Raw genomic sequence first — 23440 nt, 5'->3', positions numbered from 1 at the left:
ATGTTATTGCCAGGACGTTTTTTTAGATTGACATTGGCAAAACTTGATCGTTGTTGAAATGCTCAAAAGAAAAGACATCTTTTTCTTTTGAGCGTTTTACCCACAATCAATTTTACCAATTTTTCTTGAAGTTTATGCAACTTCAAGAAAAAGTTACCAAAGAAAAATCCTTTACTTTACCTGGGATTCGTTAAGAGCAACACTCCGAGGCAGTTCAATTAAAAGTTTTACGAGGTTTAACGGTACATTGTATATCACTCACGCTTTTTGAATGGATACTTATTGAATGTACACACGTATTCTGTGTTTAGGTCAAACGATGAATAGTTTTTTTTAGCTAAGACAACGTATACGTTTAATAAAAACAATTTTTAAGACGTTTTAAACATTCAACATTCCGACGTTGATTCAACACGGAATCAACGTCGGAAAACTATTCGTCACGGGCTAGCCGGGTCACGCACTCAAGGATTTTCGCCACGCACATACAAAACAACATGCTGTTTTTGTTTTGTATGTGCATGACGAAAATCCTTGCGCGCGTGACCCGGCAAGCCCGTGCTATTAATCGTATAGCAGTATAAATCAAATTTCACCAAACCTTTAGAAAATTCGTTGACAAAATTATTTTGCCGATGGTGGTAATAACAACGCTTATGAATAACGAAAAGATGAGGTTTACCTCTATGGCTTTGAATAAAGTGATTTTCTAAAGCGATAACAACCGTTTCGGTAGCCGTTGGGCAAAAAAACAGTTCGAATTAACAGTGTTGAGTTCGAGTTATCTATAGCAATTTATCATTACGTGGGAACGGACCAAAGAAACCGTTCGAATTAACCATGTTTTCGAGCTATCCGTGGACGAGTTATCCATGTTTGACTGTATATCTATGGTGTAAACACTCTGTTTGTTGATAGTCAACAAACATAACAACATAGCGGCTGATGGCAATATTCATTTGAATACTGTATGTGGATGCCTTTGCTTCTATTGTATGTTTCAGAACTAAGCAAGGTATTTATCAGCTCATGCACAGCAGCTAATGCGATTAGGCCTAAAACATTACCTCGAAAAGTTTTGAGTATTTATTGCAGTGAATTTTAACGACAAAATGCAAACAATAGAAAGGTACAGCTGAGGGCTGAAATTGTAAATACAAAACAACAGCTTCTGTAGCGGATTGCATTTTATTATTATAATTTCAGCACATTGCTGTTTCGTATAGCGAGCCACGTTTACTACTAATATATTAGCGGGCATGCACACAACCTTCTTTGGATTGGCCATGCCGGACAATGACACAAATTAATAGAATCACCAAACAGTAATGTTCACATCTACCCTGAGGGGGCCAAAGAAACTCAACGTTACTCTTCATACCTTAATTACACTGCTTCCATTACATAACTTCGCTTTCGCCTGCCAACTAATCTAATTAGATTTGTATTAAACCTAAACAACTAAATTGCTGTCAAAACTAAATTAGGCATTAAATTTTATATATATGTATACCGATACATATATATACATATATATATATATATATGTACCGGTTTATATAAAATATATTTAAAAATATAAATGAAATATATATATTTTATATATAATTTATATAATTTCATATATAATTTATATTATATATATAGTACATAGTATATATAACATGTAATATATGTAATATATATAAAATTATATACATTTTTAATGTATACAATGAATATTCAATATAATACATATATATTGAATAATGTATACATTATATATTATTGATATGTATGAATAATATAAAATGGTCTTATATATGATGATAAATAACATAAATTCATTCAGCGCATATATATATAGTATATGCTCCCTTACTTCGGTTTGGTTGAGCACTCTGTGAGAGGTGCGGCACTATTAGCCTTTGTGCAAAGCTCATCACTTTTGTGATTTGAGCACTCTGGTGTCAGCACATTGACTTTCTTAAAGTCTGTGAGGCAACCTAGTTGTTTCATGGCAGGAAGTCAACTCTCATTGATAATGGGATTTGTGTCCCTTGCTAAAGCTCTGAGCTGCACTGATGAGGCTTCAATAGCCGAAACAATACTGTCTGTAGCATGAGTATATATATATACATATATATATATATATATATATATATATATATATATATATATATATATATATATATACTAGCTGTGCTACCCAGTGTTGCCCGGGTAATACAAAAGCCCTTGGACAGAAAATTAATATGTATTTAACATATAACAACATTTGCCATTCTAACTTTCAAACTACATATCATGAGAGAAGTGTTTTGTGTATTTGAAATAAATTAAGAGAGAAAATATAAACAACTGTAAAGGTTTTCAAACTTTGTCAAACAACCGTAACTTTCAAACTTCATATCATGAGAAAAAGGTTTTGTGCAGGACAACTAAATTAAAATTAAATAAAACAGCTGTTAAAGTTTTCAAACAACTGTAAATTTAAAATTTCATAGCTTGAAAGAAGTGTTTCGTTGAAATAAATTAGAAGGAAAAATAAAAATGTGAAAGTGTTTAAATGTATATGTGAAATCATTAGCATGTAATGACTAAATATAGACTATTTCGCAACAATTAAAATCATAAATTATTTGGTATACAATTACATGATTTCAGTTCGTTTCAGTGTAGGCATGCAAAAATTGGCATATTAACTTTCTTCTAAAATATCGTAGGCTATAGACGTACATAGATTGTTAAAGAAACCCATAGCTATTATCTAATTCAATCACCTCCTGGTCAATACTATGTTAACCTTGATAACTATAGGCACCTATAATGACTTTAGTGCATTTTGTGGTTATTATCTGCAAGATAATATAACATAATAATGTACTACGTGGAGAGTTTTTACTTTCGAGACAGATAAGTAACATAAACACTGAATCTAACTTAAATGAATTTAGTCTACAAACCACATACTTGAAGGAAGTTTTAGTATGTATTTTAGTAAACTTGAAACTGAAATTTTATCATTTATCCGTTTTCGAATAGTTTTTATTATAACGGATACCAGATATACCGGATAATGCTGAACTTGCCATGACGAGCAACTGATATCTTCTAATAACGTATATAGCCATAACGGAATAAAGATGAAGAAGCATCGTGTTGCATATACTTTGGTCACAAAATATTTCTTAACCGGGGTATCGTCCACGCGTGGGCGCAATGCTAAAATAATAGCTATAGTTGAACAATCAGAAGCACAAATACACATACGACCAATTTTAATAAATATATACATGTATATAGATATATATATACAGTATATAATATATATAGTTCTTTAATAGCGTCAAATATGTGGTCTAAAGTAATTGATAAAACGAAGATGTAAAAATGACCACTAGAAAACACTTCATTACAAATTGTTTCATGTGGTGTGAACAAAATATTCATCCTACCTACAAAAATAGTGAAACACATTGATACCGCTTTGTGACCTTGTACTTTTTGAACGTGTCTAGTTTTCTTTCAGTAGGTCCTATCACCACCTCGTGCGATCGTTTTGTTCCAATGGGCACACGGCAAGCGTTGAGTTCAACTCAACCCATACATAAATAACAATCGTTCATTTGTTCATCTGCAGTTAGATCACCACCCTCTCTCAGTTACCACCTGTGCCATGCTGTCAAATATGTGGTTCGCACATCACCATTACATCGGAGACACCAGTGTTAGTTTACGGACCCTGATAGATGTACTATTTCTGTTTCTCATCACGTACGCTGTCGTCAAGGTAAGTTATAGAATTTCGCTTATGCACACTGCTGTATATATCATATGCATGCCTCGTAATATGACAGTAATTACGCCTCTCTGTATAAATAGAACCTTGGAACTGTTTCAAAGGGCGATCTTTATTTAGAAATGTCCGGTTGTATGCCAAAGCAGAGCTAATAATGGCTCAAAGGAAGCCAAGTTATTGTTAGAAGCTTCTTGTGATGAGAAGCGAGTCCCAACATAATTATCCAAGAAACAGCACAACCTAATATAGTGGAACATGGCTGTAACAATTGGTTGCGCTTGAGTAGAGACCCTGCACGCATCGCTTTAAACATCACGTCATTTCATTGCCTCTCAGCTAATTTTGAACTCGATGATAAAATATGCAAGGTGAGTCAAGACCGCTGATCAATACAAACATGTAGATAGTTATTCATTGTGACACGCACTTGAACACCTACTTAAGATAATAATTCATTCAAAAGGTTGTGGTCTGGTCAGCAAACCAAATAAACATACATTCTCTTCTTATCACTGAATAACAATAGTCTGTAACATTTGCAGGAAAGAGCAACTCTTATAAATAGCCGGTTTAAAACTATATAATTCTTACTCGCATATCTGCAATTTAAAAGGGTTTGAAAAACCAACCCAAAATGCACAAAGGTCGGAGTCACGACTCTGAAAAATCATTGACACTTCAGCTGTCTAAAGAGAGCTTGTATGATAGCCTCAGAGTTCACTTGTATGATAGCCTCAGAGTTGACTTGTCAATATCAGCAGTCATCCACCCAGTTGACAGTGTACTGGAATATAGCTGCTGTCGATGATTGCTATTTAAACAGATATTGAATCTGTAGGCGTGTGAAAACACTTTAGGAGGCACTCAGACTCTTTAGGGAGGCAGGCCCTCATCGTTATGAACAGAATCTTGAAAATTGATTTCCTACATGAAACCTACTGCTTGACAACTTCTGCGATTTTAAACCTGTCCACTTTGTTAGATTGTTGCTGTTTATGCAGGTTTATATGTTAAGAGATTGGTTGCCTATGCAGATTGATCGACTAAAGGATTGATTACATCCATGTATGAAAGTAAATTATTTTACATACCAAAAAATGGTTCATCTTTTTGCAATAAACATGATGAGCACTTGGCCCAAAGCTAGTAAACTCGAATGACTCGCTAGTTTACGGAAAAACAATAGAATGAAATCTCTTAACAGCTATAGTCATAGATAAGCAACAACAGCTGCAACACTTTTTGCATTTTTTGTTTTCATGAAGTTTTTTTTGCTCACTGCTTTGTGTGTAATATACTGTTAGCACTCATTCAAAAGCATAGCTTTGTCAATATCCCTTCCAGCTCTCCCTACTCTGTAGCACTTACCTCGATCAATCTTACTACCGACCTCCATCACTGCAACAAACATTATGAAAGTAGTAGATAGATATAATAGACATAATATATATATTAATATATATTATAAATAATATATACAACATATATAATATAATACATACTAAAAATTCCTCTGTCATACAGCCCACGACCATGTGATATTGGAAAAAAGAAAGGGTACTGATGGTTGAGAAATGCAATATTAGCAGTCAAATGGCACTGCAGTGCAATAGAATAACTGCAATGGTAGCTGTAATGTACTGGGTGTGGGTGTTATTATATACAACAAACAGCAATAATGAAAGGAAAAGATTATATGTTTATATTTTTCCACCTGCAATAGGAGAAATGCAATATTAGAAGTAAAATGCACTGATATTATTAGAATAACCAATATTATTAATATAGTAATACAGAAATAATAAAAAAACCAATGCACAATTTTGTTTACATTTCAAAACGTCATAGCTAACAATATCAAGAAGTTGTGATATTTGTATAGATTTTTAGAAAATCTATTTAACAAAACTATTTAGAAAAAATATTAACAGTAACATACTGCTCATCATCGATGTTGTTAGTGTGACTATAACACTTCAATAGTCATCCAAACTTATAATTAAATATTGTAATAATCTCATAAGAATCGTTAGAAAAAAATATCGTCATTTCCTTTACTTTCACTGCTTTGGACATCAGTTAGAATACCAAAGTACTCAAAAGCTTCCAAAATGTCAGTTACTTTGAAATCGGCAAAAAAGAAACAATTTCAATACTTCTACGTTAATTACAGAAACCTTCGGCAATTCGCCAAAGCTATAGACTGGTGAAATGTGCACGACTTAATGGTTATATTCTCTGTCGCTCGGCGGTTCGTTTGCCGGTCTTAATTTTGATAAAAGCAAGGCTTGGCAAGTTTTAGTAACGGTTTTCAGCCAAATTAATCTGTCTATTTGGGTATAATCCGATCAGATGGGTAAGGTTTAGGAATATGTCGACAATTTTCAAAGACTTGGTAACATATTTAAATATGTTTTTATGTGTTTTGTATCGTTACTATACTTAAACGACTCTACACAAAAATAGTTAAATTTGTTGATGAGATTTCGGTACAAGGGTTTGCAACGCTGTTGATGAATAATTTTCGTTAGTTGTGTGCACATGCATTTATCATAAAACTCTCAAACATTCGCTCCGCTCGTTTGGTCGTGGGATTATATCTAATTTACATTCAAAATCTTACATAATAATGTTACATAAAATATATTAATAATATTACGTTATAATATATATTATATACAATATATTATATAATTATAGCATATTATATATAATATATTATATATAACATATTATATATAAAGTATTATATATAAAGTATTATATATAATTATAATATATTATATATAATGTATTATATATAATATACACTTAATATACAGTAGACCCTAGCCATATGGTTTTAACTCGTTCCAGTGTTGGCATCGTAAGGCGAAAATTTCATATAGAGGAGTATACAAACCCATAGTAATTATCTAATGCAAACACTCTTGAACCCTTTCGCCTCGTAAAAGTCTCTGAAAACAAATCTGAAAGTAGTGTAATGTTTTGTTGACAATTCAATAAAGTCGGTATCATATGAACATACATGACTTGAGCTAATATTTACTAGATGGTTTTTGGATGTAATGCTTTCTATTAAAGTAAGTTAGGGGCCTGCTTCGTTTGAAGCGTTTCACAAACCCTTGTTCAAACGCAGTCCAATAATTGCCCTTCATCGCTCCACGGTAGCACTTTCCCATAAAAGCAGTTTGGGCTGTGGTTGCCGAGCTCTACTCCCTGTCAGTGTATACTCGTAATACTTGTTAGATGCCGCTGCTATAATCTTCTATCTTGCTCAGTAGGAAGAATGAGGTAATCAAATTGTTCTAATGGTGGAGTATCAGCAGGTGGTGCAAGTTGGGTCCTGTGAGTGAGAGGGGAAAATTGTAGAGCGATGCAGGCTTGTCACCACTAGAGTCAGCAACATTTTTTCAACCATTCAAAGCTTGTATGATTATATATGCTTCAATTTCTGATCCCCAGTAGTAGCAGGTGTATTAGAGTTAGCAGCCCGGGTGTCACTTGTACTGGAGTTGCTATTATGAGGCACTTTTCTAGTACATGCATCCAAAACAACAACACAAGTGGATATAACATTATCATTGTCCGAGCTACAATAACCATGAATTTTCTCTATATATTCAAAATGTTTGTGAGTTGACATCACTACTACTATGTTAATTATTATTGTATTAATCAGTCAAACGATTGCTGACCGCCGCAGAATCAAATAAATGTTTTACTCCTTCATTTCGAAAGCCGATTCGCTTGCTGACTGGTTGCTCTATTTTAATTTTTTGCAAAAAATCAGCAATCTTTGTAGCAAAAGAAATGCCCTTCAGATAATCGTTTCATATCATAATTTATAGATATCGGTCTGTATCGGTTCCCATGATACAGACGTTCATGTCGTTTCCCCAGTATAAAACATCAAAGTTTTATACAAGTACTGTAAATATTAACAATTAATAACAAAAATAGTGTATTAACTTTGATAACTATATATAGTTACCTACAGTAACTTCAGTGTATTTAATGTATTTAGTGGTTATGGTCTGCAATAAAATGTAATGTTACAATGTACTAACTGCAGTACGTATCGCAGGGAGTTCTTACCTTCGAGACATACGTATAACATAACTGTTGAATTTAATTTAAATAAATTAGTTTATTAAACACATACATAGAGCTAAGTTTTGGTATGCAGTTTGCTAAACTATACTTTAATTTTGTCATCATCTAGAATTTTATCACTGCTATTTTTGTGGTTTCATTTTCACTATAACTTATAACAAATAACGCTGAACTGAGAGAGAGTGAGCATTCTTCCAAGAGAGGAACTTCGGTGAATAGCATATGTGCATCCTTGTTATTTTGACGCATTCAGCACAGCAACCACCAAATTTTAATTACTAGAACTGAACAACTTATGATGTCAGAAACTTCTGTTGGCATCGTAAGACGAAAAACATGTCGTGTGGCGGGGACGACAAAACATCGTGTTCTATATCACGAGGCAAAAACTATACAATAGGGCAATCATAACTCGGGTTGAACAGTATATTTTAAATAGTTATAATATATGTAGTAGGAGCCATGTAGTAGGAGCCATGTAGTAGGAGCTATGTAGTAGGAGCCATGTGGTAGGAGCCATGTAGTAGGAGCCATGTAGTAGGAGCTATGTAGTAAGAGCCATGTAGTAGGAGCCATGTAGTAGGAGCCATGTAGTAGGAGCTATGTAGTAGGAGCCATGTGGTAGGAGCCATGTAGTAGGAGCCATGTAGTAGGAGCCATGTGGTAGGAGCCATGTAGTAGGAGCCATGTAGTAGGAGCCATGTAGTAGGAGCCATGTGGCACGTAAGCTTGTTCCAACAAAAGAGCAATAAAACGCCTATCAGTGTTGCCGTCTCATAAACAACTTAACTGTATATAACAAACATGTACAAACCACTCATAGTTGCTATTGGTTACCAAATTTATTTAGAACACTCACAAGTAATGATAGATTCGTTGTACCAACTTGCTTAAAACAGTTTGAAACCAAATCATGTTTCTTAAAAATATAAAGTAAGGTTTTCATAGTAAGCTTGTCTTTAAACATAGGATAAATAACCATGGGTTCCCATGTCAATTGGTTACCACGTCAATTGGTTACCATGTCAATTGGTTACCATGTCAATTGGTTACCATGTCAATTGGTTACCACGTCAATTGGTTACCATGTCAATTGGTTACCATGTCAATTGGTTACCATGTCAATTGGTTACCACGTCAATTGGTTACCATGTCAATTGGTTACCATGTCAATTGGTTACCATGACAATTGGTTACCATGTCAATTGGTTACCATGTCAATTGGTAACCATGTCAATTGGTTACTATGTCAATTGGTTACCATGTCAGTTGGTTACCACGTCAGTTGGTTACCACGTCAATTGGTTACCACGTCAACTGGTTCCCATGTCAATTGGTTCCCATGTCAATTGGTTACCATGTCAATTGGTTACCATGCCAATTGGTTACAATGTCAATTGGTTACAATGTCAATTGGTTACTATGTCAATTGGTTACTATGTCAATTGGTTACAATGTCAATTGGTTACCATGTCAATTGGTTACCATGTCAATTGGTTACCATGTCAATTGGTTACCATGTCAATGGGTTACCATGTCAATGGGTTACAATGTCAATTTGTTACCATGTCAATTGGTTACCATGTCAATTGGTTACTTTGTATATTGTTTGCAACTTGGCTTCAAGTACTTGCATAAAGATTATCCATTGATTCATAAAGATATATTGATGCTAAGGTTTCAATAGATGTATTGACACTTAGGCTTTAAAACACATACATGTCGAACCAAACCTATGACATGGGATATGATATGTTATGGCAACCTTGACATACAAATTGTTCCACACATGGCGTTGGCTTTGAGGGCATATTTGACTCAATATCAGAAGTGAATTCTGATACGCAATATGCACAGTTTATAGCTGCAGTTATGTAAATCAGTGCATGTACGTGTATGTATAATTTTGTCACATAGCTTTGTTTAACTATGGAGTTGTCCCTCACATGGTTTGTCGACAATGCTAAAATAATATTAAACGGGGCATCACACCGCTTAGTTTGAGTTTTACAACCAGATTCCAAAACGACTAGTGAGAGTGATGGAGTGGTAAAACGACTATAGTGAGAGTGGTGAAGTGATAAGATGACTAGTGAGAGTGATGGAGTGGTAAACCGACTAGTGAGAGTGATGGAGTGGTAAACCGACTAGTGAGAGTGGTGGAGTGGTAAGACGACTAGTGAGAGTGATGGAGTGGTAAAGCGACTAGTGAGAGTGATGGAGTAGTAAAGCGACTAGTGAGAGTGATAGAGTGGTAAACCAACTAGTGAGAGTGATAGAGTGGTAAACCGACTAGTGAGAGTGATGGAGTGGTAAACCGACTAGTGAGAGTGGTGGAGTGGTAAACCGACTAGGGTGAATGGTGGAGTGGTAAGACGACTAGGGTGAATGGTGGAGTGGTAAAACGACTAAGGTGAATGGTGGAGTGGTAAGACGACGAGGGTGAATGGTGGAGCGGTAAGATGACGAGGGTGAATGGTGGAGTGGTAAGACGACTAGGGAGAATGGTGGAGTGGTAAAACGGCTAGGGTGAATGGTGGAGTGGTAAGACGACTAGGGTGAATGGTGGAGTGGTAAGACGACTAGGGTGAATGGTGGAGTGGTAAAACGACTAGGGTGAATGGTGGAGTGGTAAGACGACTAGGGTGAATGGTGGAGTGGTAAAACGACTAGGGTGAATGGTGGAGTGGTAAAACGACTAAGGTGAATGGTGGAGTGGTAAAACGACTAAGATGAATAGTGGAGTGGTAAAACAGGGATTGCTTTAGTTAGAATTGAAGTATTAAATTGTTAAAAAGCATCGGAAAATATTCCAGGTCATTTCTTTAAAACATATCCGAGGTAGCTGAGTAGTTATTGTAAAACAGCGAGTGAAAGTGATGAGAAGAAAAAAGACTGAACGAGAAAGTGAACTACAAACAAAGAATATAAAATTATCTAACATAAGATAAGATATACATAAGTTGTTTCAATATAAAGTTAGTGTAGACTGTGTCGTTAGACTAGCTCCGTCTCTCTATCGACACCTCTGTCTGCACGCCCTCTCCTTTACCTTCACTCCCCCACCTCCTTAATCACCAAGGCTAGAGGTGTGACTATATCGAAGAGAAGAACATGGTTGCATTCGTTGACACTATATGGTGGATCACCTTTTGATTTATATAGAAACCAATTTTTTGCATTTTCTTGCGATTTTGTTATGATACTGTTTTAGAACACTATGCATAGGTTGTATGCTATTACGTATATGTGAGGTGTTCCCTATGCATAGGCTATTTGCTATCGGTTACACAAGAGGCAGGCGTTCAGATTCCAATCGCAACCCCTAAACGGTTTTAGGAAAATTGCATTAGTTTCAACCAAACTAAATTAAAAAACCAACATAGGCAAGTTAGAAAACCAACTTTCTTTTAACCACCCTAAATGAGTGATTGGGGTAGATCATCGAGTTGAAGAGAATGTTTTGATGATGGATAAGTGCATGTGTGCATTGATGTGCACGCATCAATTGTCACGGTTTGAGTATATATTTACATATATATATTTCAATGTCTGTAGCTATGATAATAGAACTCTTACATTATAACGGACTTTTATATTAAACATGAATTTGCCCTGAAGTAAGTAGTAGTAGTAAGTAGTAGTAAGCCTCTTTGGTAAACTTCGACCGACTATTTTTATTATTTAAGTATTATTTATTTAATTATTATTTATATTTAAGTATCGGTATTTTTCTATCATTTGTGATTATTTTTTATGTTTGAGGTGATCTGATTGCCAGGATGTTTCAAGATTAAATTTGTTAAAACTTCATTGCGATTAAAGCGCCCAGATCAAGCGACGCTCAGATCAAGCGACGTGTGATTATGACGTCCGTATCTGTGAAGAGACTGACACAATAGTGACGCGTACTTCTGCAACTTTTAGGAATCAGTCGATATCAACTATAGCGACGATATCAATTAGTAACATCATTTTGCACGTATTTTTCATCCGATCGTTTGAACCGTGATCAAGTTTTGTTGATTTCAATCTTAAAACATCCTGACAGTCGGATCACCTCAAACATCAAAAACAGCACAAACGATAGAATATTACAGATAGAATATTACAGATAGAATATTACAGATAGAATATTACAGATAGAATATTACAGATAGAATATTACAGATAGAATATTACAGATAGAATATTACAGATAGAATATTACAGATAGAATATTACAGATAGAATATTACAGATAGAATATTACAGATAGAATATTACAGATAGAATATTACAGATAGAATATTACAGATAGAATATTACAGATAGAATATTACAGATAGAATATTACAGATAGAATATTACAGATAGAATATTACAGATAGAATATTACAGATAGAATATTACAGATAGAATATTACAGATAGAATATTACAGATAGAATATTACAGATAGAATATTACAGATAGAATATTACAGATAGAATATTACAGATAGAATATTACAGATAGAATATTACAGATAGAATATTACAGATAGAATATTACAGATAGAATATTACAGATAGAATATTACAGATAGAATATTACAGATAGAATATTACAGATAGAATATTACAGATAGAATATTACAGATAGAATATTACAGATAGAATATTACAGATAGAATATTACAGATAGAATATTACAGATAGAATATTACAGATAGAATATTACAGATAGAATATTACAGATAGAATATTACAGATAGAATATTACAGATAGAATATTACAGATAGAATATTACAGATAGAATATTACAGATAGAATATTACAGATAGAATATTACAGATAGAATATTACAGATAGAATATTACAGATAGAATATTACAGATAGAATATTACAGATAGAATATTACAGATAGAATATTACAGATAGAATATTACAGATAGAATATTACAGATAGAATATTACAGATAGAATATTACAGATAGAATATTACAGATAGAATATTACAGATAGAATATTACAGATAGAATATTACAGATAGAATATTACAGATAGAATATTACAGATAGAATATTACAGATAGAATATTACAGATAGAATATTACAGATAGAATATTACAGATAGAATATTACAGATAGAATATTACAGATAGAATATTACAGATAGAATATTACAGATAGAATATTACAGATAGAATATTACAGATAGAATATTACAGATAGAATATTACAGATAGAATATTACAGATAGAATATTACAGATAGAATATTACAGATAGAATATTACAGATAGAATATTACAGATAGAATATTACAGATAGAATATTACAGATAGAATATTACAGATAGAATATTACAGATAGAATATTACAGATAGAATATTACAGATAGAATATTACAGATAGAATATTACAGATAGAATATTACAGATAGAATATTACAGATAGAATATTACAGATAGAATATTACAGATAGAATATTACAGATAGAATATTACAGATAGAATATTACAGATAGAATATTACAGATAGAATATTACAGATAGAATATTACAGATAGAATATTACAGATAGAATATTACAGATAGAATATTACAGATAGAATATTACAGATAGAATATTACAGATAGAATATTACAGATAGAATATTACAGATAGAATATTACAGATAGAATATTACAGATAGAATATTACAGATAGAATATTACAGATAGAATATTACAGATAGAATATTACAGATAGAATATTACAGATAGAATATTACAGATAGAATATTACAGATAGAATATTACAGATAGAATATTACAGATAGAATATTACAGATAGAATATTACAGATAGAATATTACAGATAGAATATTACAGATAGAATATTACAGATAGAATATTACAGATAGAATATTACAGATAGAATATTACAGATAGAATATTACAGATAGAATATTCCGGATACTTTCTGATTAAATCTACTAAATTTTGTACAAGTTCATCTTTAAAAATGTTTTATTTGGATTCATTTGTGTCCTCAAATCGTGTATCGCTAGAACTTGCAAGTAGAGGATAACTCCAGTTTATGGATACGCATAGGACTAAATAAATTTTTATTAAGTGCCTTTTTTCACGGTATTTTTTTGATAATTTGTCACACATTTTTTAATGGCATGTGTAGAAAATCCAGCCGAACACTTAAAAGTGGTGTACAAAATAAACTAGACCCTGTTGCTGGAAAACTAAAATTTACAACATTGTTATTCATGAGAACTTTAGTTAATAGACATAAATTATATATTATATTAATCTTCCTTTTGTCTTGATTCCAAATATGTAAACCAAACAGCTGTAAAATTATGTTTTTAAATGATTATGTTGGCCAAATTTGAACATATATTTTTTTAATGGTTGAAGATAACAAGCTATACAGATATAATCACACCAAATAATTTTCATTTGCTTATTTCAATTTATAGGCCTATAATACTGTATAAGACTTTGAATTTTATAGTTTGTATTTATGGCATGTATTGCTATGGCTATATCGCTGTATGGCTAAAATGCTGTATGGCTATATTGCTATCTGATATATTGCTGGATGGCTATATTGCTACATGAATATATTGCTATGTAGCTCTATTGCTATAAGGGTTATATTGCTATATGGCTAGGTTTCTATACGTCTAGATTGCTATATGTTTAGATTGCTATCTGGCTAGATTGCTATCTGGATTTATTGCTATAAGGATGTATTGCTGTATGGCTAGATTGCTATGTGGTTATATTGTTATATGGCCACATTGCTACATGGCTATATTGCTATATGGATATATTGCTATATGGCTACACTGCTATAAGAGTTATATTGCTATATGACTAGGTTACAATATGTCTGGATTGTTATATGTCTAGATTGCTATCTGGCTAGATTGCTATCTGGATTTATTGCTATAAGGATGTATTGCTGTATGGCTAGATTGCTATGTGGTTATATTGTTATATGGCCATATTGCTACATGGCTATATTGCTATATGGATATATTGCTATATGGATATATTGCTATATGGCTACACTGCTATAAGAGTTATATTGCTATATGACTAGGTTACAATATGTCTGGATTGTTATATGTCTAGATTGCTATTTGGCTATATTGTTATGAAAGGCTATATTGCTTTATGATTAAAGAAGGCTATTGAGAAACCTACAGCGATCTGTAGATGGTGACGCTGTCATTCGATGTAGAACATAGCATCATCTTAAATATCATTTTCTATCATGGTCGTTGCTTCATTGAATTTCCCCTTTGGTTGCTATGACATGACAGATGGCTGTATGTTCCCTCACCTAGCTTTCTTCAAACCAACCCATTTTCTGCTGCCTGCTTTCAACAGCACTGATATTTCTGCACCCAAAAGCAATAACACCTCAATGCTTGTCCATAGCGGTAGTAAAATCAGAAATGTGTTATCTCTCAATCAATAGTTATTTGATTCTCTATGCGTCAATTGGCTGCAGATGGATTGCTAGTGATTGCTGATTACCGCAAGTGTGGTTGTCAAGCATGTGGAGTTGCTGTCATCGCATCAGGATTTACTGTACGACATTAGTAACAGGCTGTTTTAGATGATGAAGCCTGAGAAAATAGCCTAGTTTAGAATCTAAATTAAAGCACATCTTTAGTTGAGATGAAAGCTATATCGAAACTTTAATAAATACTATTTAAGAACTTTAGATACATAAGATAACGTAAGTTAACAGTGTTCTGGGATAGGATTGTAATTCAAATACCAAGTCTGTAAATCTACGGTCTATCTCCGTAGTATTAGTAAATAACTGCCCATCATCTTAGCCAAAAAACATCCCTTTTCCTCATGAGTGTGTCATGATAAACAACGTTGTGCATAGATGCTTGATGAGTGAGATACTCTCTTCCTCTTTCATGACAGCCGACGAGTCATGGTGGTTTCTGCTTACCCATTGAGTTCGAGCGAACCCTCTGAGTGCATGGCCACTATGACTCAGCTGCCAAAGCAAACCAGCGCTGCCAAAGTGAGCTAATCTTGTCCTAGCCTTCAGCCTAGCTCACACAATCTATTCTCTACTTGTGATCGCTTTGACCTAGAAGGAATTTTACAATGTTATATTGAAAATTGAAGTTCAACATTTGAAGCTTCATGAAACTCAGCTATTCCGTATGTGCATACGAAAAGAAAAGTGAACATTACGAATCAAATGTGAAAAACCTTACAAAGCATAAAATATGTCTAAGCAAAGTTGGTTAAACTTCGCCTAGGGGAAGATAGAGTAAGGTATACCACAAATCTTTGATTACATAAACTTTTGAAGTCTAACATTTCTGTTTTTGTGTCCTTAACAATCATTAGTATCACATGCTACGAATTTTTCAGCATCGAAATTGTGGTTTTGATCGTAGTAATGAGGAGGACGTATTTACATGATACGCAGGAGTGGTCCCACAACTCCCAATTGTTCTTAGCTGACGATTTTACATGCTACGAAGAAATTGTGTCACAACTCCGCGTTTTCTATATTAGCCTGTTGCGCTTTCAGCTACAGCGAGGCACATATTTTATATTGCGGCTAACAAGATTAAAATGCGACTAAGGTCAAATGTCAATGTCAAAACAAGTAGGAAATTTTTCTTTCAAATTCGGAGTTGATCTTTTTCATTTCGAAGATAACATTTTTAAAACACGTGCATTAAACACAGAGCTGTGGAGGGATGCTGTAAGGACGTCACTAATGAAGACGATGAAAATCCAACCTCCGATCACAAAGATTTCTGCAATAATACGAATATTGATGTTTACATGATACGCAGTACTTTGTTGTTAATACGTTGTTTTCAAAAGTACCCCCTTGAATCGGAGGTTTGAATCGCTTCCAAGAATTAAAGATTCGACGTTTGAAACCGTTACATGCTACGCAGATGAAAAATACGAAAAAATTCGTAGCATGTAACACTAGTGAATAACAGTAGTTTAGTTGTTAACATGTAACTTTGTTTGTTTTACATTTATTTTACATGTTATTATATAATGCATGTATTACATGCCATATAACATTTATTAACTCTCTCACTACTGTTTGCGAGTTTATGCTAATTCTATGATCGACTTCCGTAAACGAATTTATGCGAAATTCACTGTGGTTGCGGAATAACTGAGTATTAGTGATTCGTGTCAACATAACCAACGAGCATAAGTATTTCTAAGGCGTTACGAGTGTTGCCCGAATAATTTTCTGAAAAATTAACCCATATTCGTGAAGCAATTATAATCTTTGATCAGGAAACTCCAAATCAAAAACGAACATTTTTTTTCTGTCCATCAAACTGATGAAACTTTGTAACTGTAATATGGCTTCAGTGTGTACCTCCTATAATGGTGACATTATAGCCTATTTAGATTCAGATTTAATTAAATACTCGGACAATAAAAGTGACAGCACTGACTTGGATAGCTTTGAAAGTAATAGTTTTGTAAGAGTAAGGAACATTGTAGAGGAACGTTATAGCTTCACATAGCTTTAGCAATGCACACAGTAGGCTATTGATACATTGAATATTTTGCATTGAATTTTGTTAACATGTTGGCTACATAAAATATATAACAAAATTGCTCTAAATACAGTTTTAAATTGAAAAAAATTATGAACGTATCATGCAGCCAAATCGACATGTTTCAGTAAATGGCTGGCAGTAGGTTGAAAGCTAAATTTATACATAGATGGCAGTGAAGGGGTAAATGAGTAATTTGTGGTTTTCAGGCTGTATTAGGAACTAAACAAATTACAGGGCATCCTTATAGGACCTGCTTCAACATAAAAAGGTTCTAACTCATGAAGTCAAATTTGAAAGCAATTGATGGCATGCGAAAAGATTTGACTAAACTTGGCAATTTGCCATCAGCTACACCTTACTCAACCAGTCATAATCATGATTGAAAAGTTCTCACTGGTCAGAGCCTGTAGTATTCTTCATAAATCTGGTTAACAAAAAAAGAAGCTTCTGAGCACCAGAAGTAGAAATATTTTCCCTGTAGTACTTGGCTATGCTGTAGACTTGTCATATCATGAAAGTCATGAAGTCTTTTATGAGATTGAAAAGAAAGCCTGCTACACTTCACAACCACTGAGTTCACAAGGATTCCTAGGAACTTTGTACGCCACTACTATGCCCTTTGCGTGTGCTGTGAATTGCATATAAACCAGGCTTTAAGCCTGGTTCCCATATCAACTGCGAGACCATGGAGGTAATCTTGCACAGCAAAACACTTGCGCCGCTGCCAGACTTGGAGGCTTCTGTTCACATGAACCTGCATCGCTAATAATACATAAAAATGCTCACTCGCCATGCCGTTTCGAAAATGCTGACCTTCTCCTGTACAGCGGATTTCTGGAAGGTTTTGCCTGTGGCTCTTCACGAAAGTTGACCTGGCATTGAGCCAGGACCCTGACTCAATGCCAGGACCCTAACTCAATGCAGGGGACCCTAGCTCAGTGCCAATAACAAATATATGTATACTTTTGCTGGTACTAGTGATATTATAAAGAAGCTATTGTAGTGAGAAATGGCTAAAGTCGGTTAGTTGGAAATAAATGGCTTTATTCATGTTCAATTTTGCGCAACCAGATAAAGAAGCTATTGTTGTAAGAAACTGCTAAAGTCGGTTAGGTAGAAATAAATGGCTTTCTTAGTATTCAATTTTGTGCAGCGAGGCAAAACCAAATCTCAGGTTTAATTGAAAAAGTTATTGTTCACAGATGCAGTATTTACTTTACAAACAGTTGATTCAATTATTGATAAAACTATGCAAGGAGTTGCTGCGTAACTGTAAAATGGGGTCTTGGTTTGGCTCTCTCTTCTTACATTGCTGTTTCACAGTATATCAACATACATAAAACCTCAACATAAAACATCAACATAAAACCTCTAATTAAATGCCACCTTTATTTGATTGCCACCTCCAATTGACAGCCACCCTGAGAGAAGGGTTGAAAAATAGAGGTTCCTCTCTAATTGAGCGCCACTGTCACTTGACCAGCACTTTGACATTATTTGATTTTTATAAGTTCGTAATATCAATTGATCAGCAGAAAAGTGCCCACAAAATCGCATTAATAATGAATAATTTATATCAATAAACAATAGCTCTCTCATTGTCCAATTCTATGGCGGTTCGGTTTTTTTGAAAAGTTTGAAAGCAGCACCATAGAAATAATTAATAACTATTTTGTGCTAATAGGAGTTCTTTGTTTAACGCGGTCATTCCTACTTCAATGTCGATGCATGTAAAAACAGTTTACATTTACAGTGGGAAAAGAACGGCTAGTTTTGGGCCAAAGGTTACATTTAGTGAGCAAACTTTTATGCGTTGCATTTGTGCTAAATGCAACGTGTAAATGTTATACTCAGACAAAAAATTGTTTGGACGCTAATATTTTTAGTTCAGCAGTTCAGAAGACATTGTGGAAGGTATTGGTCAACCAGAAGACGTTGATTAAATCGATATCAACCATTAGAATGCAGCTATCCGAGCAAGCGATGCAAATATTTTTGTTTTGAAAATGTTAATTTTTGTATCTGCATGTATTATAAGTATGGTTCGTCTATTCCACTTGTTCATGAATATGTATTTGTAGCATTTGATTGATTGTCATTGTATAACTTATGAATTTCCAGACTTATAGCATAATATTTAATAACATCATTATGGTTATCTTAACACAGCTTACAATGGATCGACGCTCCCGATTCCTTTTCTATTGCACATAAAAGGCAAGTTTTGGCTGCAAACTGTAGCAAACATATGAGTGCAACGAGCTTTTATTCAACATTGTTAAATATCGGTCTAACATAAAGACATGCCTTCAAATTTACATGTAGAATAAATAAAAAGTTGAAAGCCCTAACAAAGTGCAAAGCAAGGCACAAGTTATAATATAGATTATGCAGATTAATTGCGAGCAATAGATAACAACTGGTGGAGATGTTTCTCTTCCCAATGTATATTTTATTTAGAGATCTTTAATAAGTTAGAGATAAGTTAACAGATTTGTTGCATCCAAAAGATTTGACATCGGTTCATCGGAAGAAGAGGGCAAAATATAGGCAACATTCGCTTCGACAAAATTCTGACGAGGCCATTGAGAAATACAACGTCAGCCTCTATTTGGACGCCTTTTTCACTTGACTTCCACTAAATAATAAGGATGAAAAGTAGAGTGCCGTGGTGTTCAATTAGAGGTTTTACAGCAATTAGACCTCACATAATGCGATTAACCAATTATTAGTGTTTAATAAGTTTTTTACTCCCTAAATAGGAATTCCAAATGTCTTGAACTATGGAATTCTTTTCGCCTAGAATAAGCAAGAATGTCTCCCTATCTCTTGGTCTGTCAACTTTGCGCTTTTTCTATTTGATGTGGGACTTCTGACAGATAGTGCTGACCTAACTATGATACATTTTAGGCCAAACAAGAAAACGTAAACTCATCAAAAATCATTCACTTATTCAACTTTGAGGTATTATTTTATTATACACTAAAACAACAACATAAATAAATCTCAATGTTTGTCTGTTTGTCCGTGTGTCCAGTTATAATGATAAGTTTTAGGAATGAAAAATCTACTTTGCACTGGATTGAACTTGGAACTTCCAGTTCTGCAGGAGGGCAATTTATCCAATTCACTATGATGTCCAACGGGCTATACTATGGAATAGATTGTGCACATATCACACCCGCCAGTCTTTCATGACTTCAAGCTTAACACTTTAGCTAGCATGATGCTTGAAGCGATACTGAAAGGAAAATATGTGCCCATACATGCAAAAAGCTATTTAAACCCGCATGGCCAACAAGACTATCGCATTCAGTATAGAACTGTAGTAGGCACTGCGGCTGGTACAGTATGAATTACACATAAATAAACACAGTACACAGAAATAAATACAGTACACGTAAATAAACACAGTACCTGTAAATAAACACAGTACACGTAAATAAACACAGTACACGTAAATAAACACAGTGCACGTAAATAAACACAGTACACGTAAATAAACACAGTACACGTAAATAAACACAGTACACGTAAATAAACACAGTACACGTAAATAAACACAGTACACGTAAATAAACACAGTACACGTAAATAAACACAGTACACGTAAATAAACACAGTACACGTAAATAAACACAGTACACGTAAATAAACACAGTTCACGTAAATAAAACACAGTACACGTAAAAAAAACACAGTACACGTAAATAAACACAGTACACGTAAATAAACACAGTACACGTAAATAAACACAGTACACATAAATAAACACAGTACACGTAAATAAACACAGTACACGTAAATAAACACAGTACACGTAAATAAACACAGTACACGTAAATAAACACAGTACACAGAAATAAACACAGTACACAGAAATAAACAGACATCTTTATTTAAAAGTTAGAATAGTAGATGTTGTATACCTACATGTATTTTGATTGAAAGTGAATATTGTGTACAAAAACTCTTTTTATTACTCGTGCAACGCAGGGCATTTTTCTACTACACACTGAAATTCATTTTTTCAATGTTGGCATTTTGCTTCTAACACTTAGATGTGAGAACTACATACACTAGTACGCTGAGAGTCCAGTGCGCCTGAAAAAATCTTCATGTGCAATAACTACCCTATATGCACAAATTATTTCTGAATTTCATTTACAAATTGTGGTTGAGTGGGGAGTTGATAGCATGCTTGACTGCAAAACAGAATCTCTGAATTTGGTTCCTGTTCAATGCAATCATTTTTGTAACATTCTGAAAGTGGTTTTAGGTAGACACTGTTCTTATTATAGTAGACAGAGAATCATTTAAGGGTCGTTTTGTCTTCTCTTTCAAAAATTGTTGATAGAAAATGCTGAAACAATCCAGTAATAATACACATGGGAAAAGGACAACTCTGCAAAACCAAATTATTTTCTTTCAAACTATCAACTAATTTAACTCTTTTAGGCATCTGGCTGGCTCTACCGCTTGCTCTTCACCATGCATGAATATGTACCCAACTTTCCACACCTAAACCAGCATCGGAAGAACAAGCATTATGGCCGAGTGAGAAAAAAGAATGGTGAGATGATGGAAGCTGACATTCCAGCCATACCTAATGGCTGGTTCTATCTGTTAGCCAGCGCAGACCTTGCCAAGGAGCACGTGAAACACGTCACAGCCTGCGGTGAGCATAACTGCATCGCAAAACAATCGCTCGAACGAGTTGCCATCTTAGATATCCATGATCTCGTTGTTCGGAAACAGTTCTGGTGTTTCTTATTTTAACAAAAGAAAGAATCTATTAGCCTAGCCCAAGCCTTGGATGGCAAGTTATATCCAATTGTCATATCTTGCTAGCGCCACAAGATAAGTAATTGTCATCTGTTGCTAACATGAGAAAATAACACCAACCTTACAAATTATAGGTGATTGTCTCACCTTGATGGCATGCGAAGATAACACTTGATTTACTAACCATAGTTGGTTATAATAGCAGATGATAAGTAAGGAAACTTGACTTATACACATGATCTCGTATATATCCAGTTATATAATTGTCATACCTTAACCCTTTTACAGGTGGTGCGACATTAATGTCGTTTTGCGATATCGATCCTAGTGGGTGGTGCGACATTAATGTCCATATCATACGCACTACGTATTAAGACTTACTACTGGTCTGTGTTCATTTGTCTAATCATTTAAATACGTTATAAAGTGAAAAAACACATGCGGCGACTTGAATAACTACATTTTAGCCATGTATCTTTTCATTTCAACTTGTTTTGGGGCGATCGTAATCAAACGTCATTCAATGTTTTTTTATTCAGTAAGATACTAAGCCTTTTCCCCGAATCGAATTTTATGCTTTTATGTGAACAAAAGAACTTGCTATTGGTCTGTGTTCGTTATTCTATCAAATTAAATACTTTTAAAGTAAAAGAACACATGTGAGGACTTGAATAACTACATTTTAGACATGTATCTTTTTATTTCAACTCGTTTTGGGCGATCGTTATCAATATCGATATGTTTTTTTACTCGATAGGATACTAAGCCTTTTTTCCCGAAATGATTTTTGCTTTACGATCGTTGTCGATGCCCTTTGTTTGTGCCTTTTTTACTTAGTGAGATCCAATCATTGATCTTTTGAAAACACAAAAAACATTTTATAATCATGACTTCATCTTCCCAACGACCTGCTAGATCAACTCGAAGGGCCCAGTTTGTTTTGGCAGATTCTATAGTTGATGACTCAGACAGTAACTCAAATTTTTCTGATGTGAATCTAATGGACTTTGATATAAGTGATGAGTCTAGTGATGACCATGCTTTTGTTGTTGGGCCAAGGAATGGTGGAAGAGATGCAATCAGTAATGATGTGGTTTGGACTGTAATTAGAAACCTTACCAATGACAAATGCCCCAATGTCAATGATTTTACCAGTCGCATTGGGCCAGTATTTGTTCCACCAGAGGTATCTTGTAAAATGCTTTATTT

The 23440-nt window shown here is 34.1% G+C and overlaps 1 protein-coding gene across 2 annotated transcripts in view; it reads left to right on the top strand.

Annotated features, from left to right (window-relative positions):
* The first annotated feature begins 3640 nt into the window (after window positions 1-3640).
* The window catches only part of LOC137406020 (cholesterol 7-desaturase nvd-like), a 28337-nt gene continuing 8537 nt past the window's right edge, over window positions 3641-23440 (top strand). The window contains exons 1-2 of one of the 2 annotated variants that reach the window (XM_068092530.1): window positions 3641-3772; window positions 21905-22124. In XM_068092530.1, coding sequence (XP_067948631.1) covers window positions 3659-3772; window positions 21905-22124 — 334 coding nt within the window. In that variant the 5' untranslated portion in view covers window positions 3641-3658. Of the gene's footprint in view, window positions 3773-19273; window positions 19361-21904; window positions 22125-23440 lie in introns of those variants that run through there. The other variant, XM_068092531.1, reaches the window with a different exon arrangement.

This window comes from Watersipora subatra, chromosome 10 (genome assembly GCF_963576615.1).
Source record: "Watersipora subatra chromosome 10, tzWatSuba1.1, whole genome shotgun sequence".
Taxonomy (NCBI): Eukaryota; Metazoa; Bryozoa; class Gymnolaemata; order Cheilostomatida; family Watersiporidae; genus Watersipora; species Watersipora subatra.
Note: the sequence above shows the minus strand (reverse complement) of the source record. Positions and strands in the feature narration are given on the sequence as shown.